The following is a 10978-nucleotide window of genomic DNA, read 5'->3' on the forward strand; positions in this document are numbered from 1 at the left end:
AGCAAGGAAAAGTAATATTAGAAAAAATACTTTAAATTAAGAAATATATCAGTTAAATACGGAATTATGATTTCCCTTCAATAAATGCTTCATATTTGGCATCCGCGGGTACTCTAACAACATTTTTACAAAATAAATCGATTTTCCTATCTCCACGGCTACTTGTAGAACTCTTTGTGAGGAACTCCTGTGATAGCCTCTTTATCTCTGTCCAAAAACTTCATTGACTTCCTTCCAATCATTTCGTGATGCTTCTCAGCTGCTCTATACAATTGCAAGTACCGGTTCAAATCCTCACCCGCATATTTTTTAGTTGCATATAATTAATTTCTTCCTACATATGTATAAAGATATGTACACAAATGTACTTTCAAATTTTAGGATTCTTTGTCACCCCCTAAGACCAAAGCGTTTTGACATCAAACATTGTTTAACAATATATATTAGAACAATAAGCCTCTTAGCAAATAGTCAACACCAGTCTATTTCATAACAGATAATTGTTTTTACGATGCTTAATCAAAAGAGTGCGCAAGATGTCTTTGCAAGAAATCATATGGAATTCGGAAGCCAATTACAAATGAAATTTAAAACTAGAAAACTTAGTTTTCATGTCTTTGAATTTCTTTTCGAGTATAACTAGATGTTGCAATAGAAGTAATAATAAGAAAATATGGTGTTACGAGTATAATTCAAAGTATGAGTAACTCAATACTTTAGTTATTAAGATGTTTGTTAAAAATCACTGGGATATGATTTATTAATTTTAGATGATGGTCTAATCATACTGAAAAAGAAGCTATTAGGGAACTAGAATAGAAATGCACGAGCAATATCTTTATCTCTTCAAAGACCAAGTCAACTCAAGTTCCAATGACGAAATTTCACATAATGAGGGAATGATGTAAAAGCCAACAATTTCCAAACCCTAGATTATTTTTGTACTAAAAAAATTGTACTAGGATATCAAAGATTTTCTATTTAAATATTATCAAGATTATCTAAAGTTGTGTGAGATAATTAAAGCTTTGTGTACAACTGTACAAGTATCCAAGGAGTTCAAAATTTAAGATGATAATATCCCTATATTTCGATTTTTGGGATATATAAATAATTCAAGATCAAAGAATTTAAATAAAGAGATATTCGATATATATACAATTATGTCTACGTGTATTTTGAAATTTTGTTATATAATTTCGAATTGGGAAATAAAATACAAGATAAATATATTGATATTAGATAACGAAATATATACATGTATTTTTAAAAATTACATATACCAAGATGATAAATAAAAGTCTACATGATAAGGAGATATATGCATGAAACTAGACATGAAATTCGAATTACATGCCTAACAGGAAGATATTTTCAAAAATCCGATCCAAGGAGATAGATAAGATGATTATCATAGATTCAAAATTTAATTCAAAAGTTTAAATGAGAAGATAATACATGATCTGGATAGCAGTCACCCCTATACAAATAAGAGAAGTTCCCATTCGAAATTTACATCTCATATTACATTCAAATTTTCGAGAAAGTGTTATCCATATTTTCGAAAATCCTCTCCCAAGTGCTTATCAAAGTTCTGTCCACGTTCAGAAAATTATTTCCATCGGTACAGTGCTCATAATCGAATCTTCATAGTTCATAACACGCTTTCATATATTTTAAATAACATATCCAAAATTCAGGAAATCCAATGGTTAGTTTTTCATATATAGATTTCGGGAAACAACTGCTTAGATTCTAGGTGAGAACAATATATCTATGGTTTTTCATCAATAACAGGTCAAAACGTCTTCGAGCCCGATCTCCACCGTTCATAATTTAGTTGACGTACTTTTAACCTAGTGTGAAAGTTTAAGCCTGATCCGACATTTCAACAAGTCAAAACGAATCCTGCAAGGAGACTATTTTATGGTCAAAGCGTTGTTATGTTTTTGAAGTGTCGTTTGCGTGATTCTTATGTGGTTTTCGATTATTCAAGTAATAGTAAGGTAAGTGGACTTGTTTAAAATAATTTATATATGATTTTTTTTTAAGTTTCGGTCGAGTGCAATTCTTCTACTACCTTTCTTGTGATATAATTATTTTTTGTTTGGCACTATAATGATTAAATTGGATATGGGTAAAAATCTCAAATAAAGATATGTTTATGACCCTTACACAGTGGGATTGTAACCGTTATATGACCTTGTGTAACGTCTACTATTTTAAAAGTGCGGAATTTTTTTTTAAAGATCACATTTTCAAAATAACATTTAAAATAATCATAATTATTTTACAATAAAAATAGCAGTTTAAAATAACCAAAATCATCCAAGATCAAACGTAAACATAAACGAGTAAAAATCGTAAAATCATCAACGTATGAAAATATTCATCTCCTCTCAAATCTCATAAAACATAATACGGAAAACATACGGTCCTCGGGTCGTGTCACTGCACTAGGTCTGCCTACTCAGAGTTCGGCACCTCCAATCTCCTCATCATTTAGCTCACCTACATCACACACGCCTAGTGAGTCTAAAGACTTAACACACATGTACCATAAATAACAAGTACATATACATGGAACACAACACTGAAAAATATCATACTCAACATAACTTCCATGAACTTAAAAGCATAACATAAACGTGTCGTGTCAAATCATATCGTGTTAAAGCATGTCATCATATACGTAAACATTTTTATTTAATTGAATTTAGTTCATTAGTTGTGACTTTCGTATCAGCTCTATCGATGGATCCATCTACGTATAACCACGGTACCGGACGGTGGGGACATCAACGAAACTCTCACCCGTCAACTGAGCGTTGGCCTATCATATCATCATATCATGTCAATGGAAATACGATTGTTGGGCTCTCTCTGGGGCCTTCTCCCGTAAACGGGCTCCCTCTGAGGCCTTTTCCCTCACGATATCTCCAATCATATCATCGTGTCATCGTATTAGTCACAACCAACTCCCATCCTTCGAAAAGATCATCATATTCACCACTTAATAAAAACATGCATATACGTAATTTTTTCCTTAAAACCAAGCATGCATCGTATTTATCATAATTTCATAAAAATCATAAACATGATGCATAAACATTTAAAATATCATAATTTTGTGCTCAGGGCACTGTCATGACCAAAATCTCATCCGGGTACAAAATGACCATTTTGCCCTTGGGAACTCAAAAATTATCGTTTAACCCTGGACCTCTAAAATCGACCCGAAGCTTACCAAACTCTTTAAAATATCCCAAATTTTTTTAAAAGCATTCTTAGACGTAAACTCGAGCTCAATTCATAACTTAACTGATTCGTTTTAAAACTTGGACCGGGGTCTCGGTTTTAACCCGAATCAATCCGAAACTTAACCAAATTTTTTCCTAACTCGAACCATGACTCAAACCTCCATGACCAGCCTCTAACTCACTTATTTCAGACCATTTAGGACCTAGAAACAAGCCCAAAGGTTGCTGGAAATCTCCAGTGTACGCGCAAAAATTTTCCAGCTTGAGCGATGTTACGATAAAAATCATATCTCTCTCATTTCTTATCAGAAAATTACGAATTTGCTATCGAATCGAAGATAACATAGAGTACTAAAAATCATTGGTTGAACACATTTCCATAAAACCAACCAGTAAGTCGCTGAATTTAAATAACCGAGGGTTACGGGTTTTGAGACACATAAATTTCACAGCTTGCGCGACTTTACGAGAAAAATCATATCTCCCTCGTTTCTTATCAGAAAATTACGAATTTTATATCGAATTGAAGATAACAGAGAGTGCTACAAATCATATGTTGAACACATTTCCAGAAAATCAACTTATAAGTCGCAGAATTTGAAATAACAGAAGGTGACGGGTTTTGAGATACCGAAATTTCACCCGAAAACTCAAGATATCGATCGGCCCCCTCCTAAAACCCACAAAACTTCGAATCCAGCCTTTTGACACCATAATTTTCAATGTGAACAGCCCCTTGACAACAAAACTCAGCAGCCCTCTTACACCAAATCAGGAAATGTGAGTTTCATGCAACAAAAGAACGAATTTCATGTCAAACTTTTCGTAAAAATATGAACACAAGAAAGATCGAAACTTTTCATGCATAAATACATTCACTAGCATATAAAACATGTGTGATGAGTAAAGAAGTGATACAAAGCGTGCCTTAGCATTTATATGATCAAAAGCTTGAAGATACGCGCGTGAGACGTGAAACGGAGAGGCGGGGCGAAGGTTTCTTGAAGAAGCCACGGAGAAATCAAGAGTGGCTGCTGGTTGCTGCTGTTCTAACGTGAGAAAGCTGATGGGTCTTAAATTTAAAATTAAAAGGTTAAGTCATAAAATAATGCACTAATGGGTCTTAAATTTAAAATTAAAAGGTTAAAAGTGTTTTGGGCCCATTAAGCACTAAAATAAATGCATCAAGCCCAATAACACTCTCGAAAAATATTTCGTTTAGGTACATTACTGAAAATATTGCTCGAGCACTCAAAAAGTCTCCCGAATCGTTAAAAATTACGCACCGGTTAAAATATGCTCCGACGGGTAAAAATACCCAACAAAGCTCATTTCTTGAAAAATACACTTAAAAAACCTTATATTAAATAATTAAAAATAATTATTCAATAAAAATATTTTTCCTGAATATCCCTGGTCTCCGTTATTCGTTCGAACGTGAAATACAACTTAAAATCTTAATGCATTAAACTTTAATAAACCAATAATTAAAACAACATATTCATGTTAAAATCATGCATTTAATACATTAAAATAATTTAATTAAAATACATAATAAATTGATAACTTGCATGCATGTGGTTTACGTAGACCTTCAAATTTTGGGACGTTACACCTTATCCTCTTAGATGAGCAAAAATTAAGGACCGATACCAGTAAACCATAGAAAGTAGAGGATTATCAGTGGCTAGAACAAGATATGCTTACGTTATGTTTATGATATGTGGTACAAAATATGTTATGTATGGTGTGAATTTTTCGAAAATCATGTATGTTTGATATGTTTGTGCTCGAACGGTCCTCGCTTACTGAGTGATGATCATATCACTCACCATTTATTGTGAGTGATGAAGAAACTCTATTATATCGAAATATTTGATACAACTCGATCTGTTTATTCAATTTAGCTTGTAACAACGTATGTTGATCATCGTACTTGTAGTCTTGCTTAGTCCATTTTAATAATTTGCATTAATATACGCTTGAGTTAGATCAATTTAGTTTGAGATCACAAAAAAACTTAAATATAATTTTTTTTCTAAACAATTCTGTTATATTCAAACGAGACACTTGATTCGAATTAAAAAATGATTATTCAATGTGTGATAAAAAAATTTAAAGATAAAAAATATAATATACAATAATAATATGTAATATTTGATATGATTTTTGTCGATATTCTTTGGAATGTTTTAGAATTATGGTTTTTTTTCTTGTGGGTTGGGACAACAAAGGTTGTTTATGGGATCTTTCATATTAAAATGAGTATATACGTGGATTGTTAATGCCGCGAGGGTAGATGAGTTAATTTTTCTAACTTTTAACACAACATAACCATGGACCAAGCTGTTGATATAATAGGTTTCTTAAAAAACTAACCAAACAATTATTAAAACAATAAATCATCTCACAATCACACCTTGTCTCTCATGCAAAAGATTGCCTTATAGATTAATAATTATTTTATTTTATTATTCATACTACTAACTAATTCGCTACTTAATTTTTTAAAAAATGAACCAAACTAAGTGAGTATTTTATAGATATGATTTGTTAGGAATTTTAAAATCTCAGCTGGTTATATATATAGAGGGACGTAGACATAAATTTTTTACTGAGAATGATCGTTCTATTGTTGTAATAAACGTATGAAGCGTTAAAAATTAAATCTATGTAAAAATACAATTCATATAATGCCTAAGAAAATTAAGAGACTTAACATAACAAATGGTCACATCTCAGTCGGAAACGACATATTCAATGTGTTAAGATTGAAATATGGACCTAATTCAACCCCAAAAGTTAGTTCAAGAGGGGAGGATTGTCCAATCCCATATATACCACTCAAACGTTAATTATCTAACCGATGTGGGACAATTAACACACCCCTCTCACGCTCAGGAATGAACATCTGGAGTGTGGAGTTTACAAATGACCCAATTATGGGCAGAACGGGTGACTTAATTATAGGCAGTCCAACACATAACGGTGAAACCCGGGCTCTGATATCATGTTAAGATTGAAACTTGGACCTAACTCAACCCCAAAAGCTAGCTCAAGGGGGGAGGATTGTCCAATCCCATATATACCACTCAAAGGTTATTTATCTAACCGATGTAAGACATTGACACAATGTACAAAATATAACAGTTAACATAACAAATGTGAAGTTATTATATATATCAAATATCTTTTTTTAAAAAAATCATATAAAAAAATCATATATATTAATATTTCAAATATCTGTATCTTTCATATTTTACTCGATAATATTTCGATATATATGGTCGAGAAAAAGAAAATTAAATGCAGTTGATTAGGTGCGCGGGGCACGTGCCGTGGAGGTAGGTTACGGGTTGTCCAAAGCTATCTATGTTTCTAATAATTAATTAATACCGAATATATAAATGTGAACTGAATTATTAATATTAATAGCTTGATTGGAAATAAACTATGGAGGAAACTAATTTTTTTAGTAAGATTTTAATAGTTATAAACAAATTATAACATACTTTACACATTCTGATAAAACTAATTTTGAAGTCTCGCAGGACTTGTCCAAGTGCAATTAAATAAAATAGTTCTCGAAATATTTATATTTTATTTTAGTGGTAGTTCATGATAAATAATATGTAATGATAAATAATTTAGTCCCCACAAAACTATTTTTTATATATTATTATTATTTATTGTGAAGCCGCCTACCTTCTCTTAGCAGCCCAACTTTCTCCTCTCTTCTCTGTGAGAGATAGTTTAGTTTTTTTGTGGCCATTAAATTCAGCCATGCATTTATCTGTGACAACTTCTTCTTCTGCATAGTTGAATCCACCCCCCCCCCCCCCCCCCCCCCCCCCCCCCCGCGGGGGGAATTCTTTTGTTGAGTAAGTTTTTATTCAGCTTTTTTCATCATAGTTGAAGCCAACACAAATGGGTCACTGCCACTAAATAATTGGATTGTATTTATAACATGCAAACTATGTGAATCAGTTGTAAATAAAAAGTGAGAGTGTCGGAAACACTTTTCTTCTTTTGAATAAAAAAACAATTATGAGCAAGAAAATACTTCAAGTGCATCAAATCTGCATCAAATCTTTCACATCATTTGACTAAAACTCAGCATCGTCACAATGTCTTCCCCAAAATTAGCAAACTATCCATGGCCATCAACTGTTAATGCTGCGAACTTCATATCAGTCAAGCTATGTCTTGACGAAGACAAAAAGAAAAGAAGCGGTAAAGATTACAAGATATGGAAAAAACAGATGATCTGTCTGTTCGAGAGCCAAGATTTGCTGGGCTTCGTTGACGGCCAGATCCCGGCTCCTAAAGAATCCATGGATGAGCAGAAACTCTGGAGAAGAACCGACCAGCTTATCACAGGATGGATTCTGGGTTCCATTACTGGGACCGAGGTGCTTGATGCAGTGGTGGGATTGGACAGTTCCAGGGAAGTTTGGTTGGAATTGGAAAAACTTTTCAAATCAGATGATAACGAAATTCAAACGAGCAGTTCTAGTTCGGATGAGGAAGATGCTGCTGCTGGTAAATGAAATGAGAACTCAGTAACTAAAACTGATAAAAGAAAAAGAAAAGAAAAGGTTAATTGACGAATTCAAATGTATTTTTTCTGGTACAAGGCTTGTAATTTTAAGAAATATGCAGGTACGGATTTTCACCGGTACTTGCCATTGCATAGAGCAATATTAAGAGGTGATTGGAAGGAAGGCAAGAAGTTCTTGGACAAAGATGAAGATGCAATCACGGCCATCATCAATGATTCCTCGGAGACAGCTCTGCACGTAGCGGTGGAGACTGGAAAATCAAATGATTTCGTGAGAAAGTTGTTAGAATACTCGACGCCAAACGAAGCAATTCTCTCGAAAGCTAGTTCGGGGAACACTGCTCTACACACAGCCGCTTTGGCTGGAAACAAGGAAGCTGCGATACTGTTGGTGAACAAAAAAACCGACTTGCTATATATTAAAAATAACAATAATATGTTACCGATTCATTTAGCAGCGAGGAATAGCCATAAAGATACGCTTATGTATCTCATATCCGTATCCAAGAAAGAAGTGCAGAATAGCCCATTTGTGGGAAAGTTGGGGCTTTGCTGTTGACAATTGCCATAGCTTCTGAGTTTATTGGTTAGTAGGAAATATTAATTTATTTTTAGTTAATTGTGAAATATAAAGATGATATATTTTTCTTTGGGCAGATGTGGCTTTATATTTGGTGCAGAAATACCCAGAATTAGCTACGTTAAGCGACGACGACGATGATTATGCGTTGCAAGTGATAGCCGGAATGAAATCTGTGTTTCCGAGCGGAAAGAGTTTCAATTGGTGGCAAAATTGGATCTACTCTTGTAAGTGATCTTTCTTAAAGAAAATCTTTTAATTGCTTTGATAATCAGATCATTAGGCTACATTTTTTTAATGATTTGACGAAGTATGGGATTATGATTTCCAACTCCTATAAGATATTTCATCACATACATATATATACATTGAAGGTGTTCCTTTGACATCATTGAAAAATACAAAGATCACAACTGGCCTAAGGTCTGATATGGATCAAGTGACAAAGAAGTTCGATTGGTTCAAGATAATTTCTTTGGTGGGTAAGTATAATTTCATTTTCAGATAAAAATTTTTACTTGGCTCATTTGATAGTTTTTTTTAGCTATCGAAGCTACTCTACTCCTTGTCATCATTACAAGTTAAAATATACGATGCATATATTTGTTTATCTTCTTACTTTTGGCTATTAGTATATACACAGTTCCTGAAGTGAAGAGCATCAAGAAAAAGAAAGTAATGCACCGACAGACACTTGAACTCGTCAAATGTTTGTGCACCGCACTCCAATCTTTGTCTTGCAGTGATGCTTCACCTATCTATGAAAGTGCCATAGTTAAGGCTGCACGGAAAGGCATACATGAGGTTGTGGAGCTGATCATAGAGATGTTTCCGAATGCCATTTATGCTGAAGAATCAAAAACTGAATGTTCCATTTTTCACATAGCAGCAAGAGAACGCGTTGAAAATATTTTCAATATAATTTATCATATGAATGAACGAAAACAATATTTTTACGACATGACGGACTCTTCGGGTAACAACTTTATGCACATATGCGGAGAACTAGCGCCTCCTCATAAACTCAATCTAGTTTCTGGTGCAGCTTTACAGATGCAGCGTGAGTTACAATGGTCTAAGGTACTCGACATCTTGCATATCATTCTTCTTAATTATATGCGTGTCCACCACTAGCAATTATAGTTAATTTGACGGATCACTTCGGCAATTATTGCTTGTTTACCTGATCACATTTTTGTGGTGATAATTTCATCAACATGCACCGAACAGGAAATGGAAAATTTTGTTAACCCTTCTCGTAGGACATGGTTAAACAATGACGACAAGACTCCTCAAATGTTGTTTTCCGAAAAGCACCAAGAGTTAAAATCTCAAGGAGAGAAATGGATGAAAGACACTGCCACCTCATGTACCATTGCCGCTGCATTGATTGCTACAGTCGTATTTGCTGCAGCCTTCACAGTTCCAGGAGGACTTCGTAGTGACACCGGAGTACCGATTTTCGTAAGAAAAACTTCATTCGTTTTATTTGCCATCTCAGACTCTGTTTCCTTGTTCACATCCACCACTTCACTGCTCATGTTCCTATCGATCCTTACCTCCCGTTATGCCGAACAAGACTTTCTTTACGTTCTACCTGAGAGATTATGCATCGGCCTACTTACCCTCTTCACTTCAATCACGTTCATGATGGTCGCCTTCGGTGCAGCTATATATATTACATTGAAGGAGAAATCTAAGTTGTTTCTTGTACCAATGACCGTATTGGCTTGTCTTCCAGTCACATCCTTTGCATTCTTGCAATTCCCACTTCTCATCGATGTGATGTATTGTACCTATGGACCCGGCATTTTCGGCAAAAAGAGTGATCGAACATTGTATTAAAACAAAGCAAAGCGAGGGCTTTCCACTTCGGTTTGATAGCAAAGATATTTGTTGTGTGCGTGCGTGTATATTATACATATATATAAAATAAATTATCTTTAGCTTGAATTTAATCAATATGAGGGATGTATCAACTGTAATAAAGATTAATTTGACAATGTATTGCAGTGACATGTTTGGAATTTTATCGATAATAACATAAACTAGAGAGTTAGGAAATCCATGTTTATACAGCTGAAAATGTGTATTTACATCAAAGAGAAGAGATTTATGAACACGAGTCTCAAGAACCAAGCAATCCGCGACCTAACTATAGATATGCGTTATGTTAGCATGGAATTCGATATAAATTTTTTTCTGTATTTATGTTGTAAAAATGCCTATAACTTGTTACACTCTGGAAATTTTGGCTCGTCTCACTCCTCGTTTTACTTATATATTGGTAGGGGTAAGTAAAAACATTCGAAATGATCGAATGTTGCTTTTATTCAAAAACAAAAAACAAAACAAAAACAAAGCCTGCAAAACAATTTTTTTCAAGAGGACTACATGTTACTTTTTTAACAAAATACAATACAATAACTATTACTCACAGCATGTAATAAGACATTTGAGTCGCAGAGCCAAACAAGGATTGGCAAGATAAATGTTTCTATAGACTTGAAATGCATCTATAGATTTATGCATTTCCATATACTATATGTTCTGAACCACCGAATTTTATTTAACCAG

The 10978-nt window shown here is 33.8% G+C and overlaps 1 protein-coding gene across 1 annotated transcript; it reads left to right on the top strand.

Moving 5' to 3' along the window:
- The first annotated feature begins 7113 nt into the window (after positions 1-7113).
- LOC140818761 (uncharacterized) lies at positions 7114-10402 on the top strand. The gene is made up of 6 exons (XM_073178813.1): positions 7114-7802; positions 7923-8375; positions 8479-8628; positions 8776-8883; positions 9045-9481; positions 9632-10402. Exons 1-6 carry the CDS (start codon positions 7388-7390, stop codon positions 10244-10246), a joined length of 2178 nt encoding a protein of 725 aa, XP_073034914.1. The 5' UTR covers positions 7114-7387; the 3' UTR covers positions 10247-10402.
- The last annotated feature ends 576 nt before the right edge of the window (positions 10403-10978 follow it).

This window comes from Primulina eburnea, chromosome 17 (assembly GCF_022965805.1).
Source record: "Primulina eburnea isolate SZY01 chromosome 17, ASM2296580v1, whole genome shotgun sequence".
In the NCBI taxonomy this organism is placed as follows: domain Eukaryota; kingdom Viridiplantae; phylum Streptophyta; class Magnoliopsida; order Lamiales; family Gesneriaceae; genus Primulina; species Primulina eburnea.

Bases quoted from the DNA above. Each gene is read 5' to 3' on its own strand.
- LOC140818761 (XM_073178813.1), top strand. From the start codon at position 7,388: ATGTCTTCCCCAAAATTAGCAAACTATCCATGGCCATCAACTGTTAAT. The intron at 8,884-9,044 runs GTAAGTATAATT...GTATATACACAG, and splicing joins CAAGATAATTTCTTTGGTGG to TTCCTGAAGTGAAGAGCATC. The intron at 9,482-9,631 runs GTACTCGACATC...TGCACCGAACAG, and splicing joins GTGAGTTACAATGGTCTAAG to GAAATGGAAAATTTTGTTAA.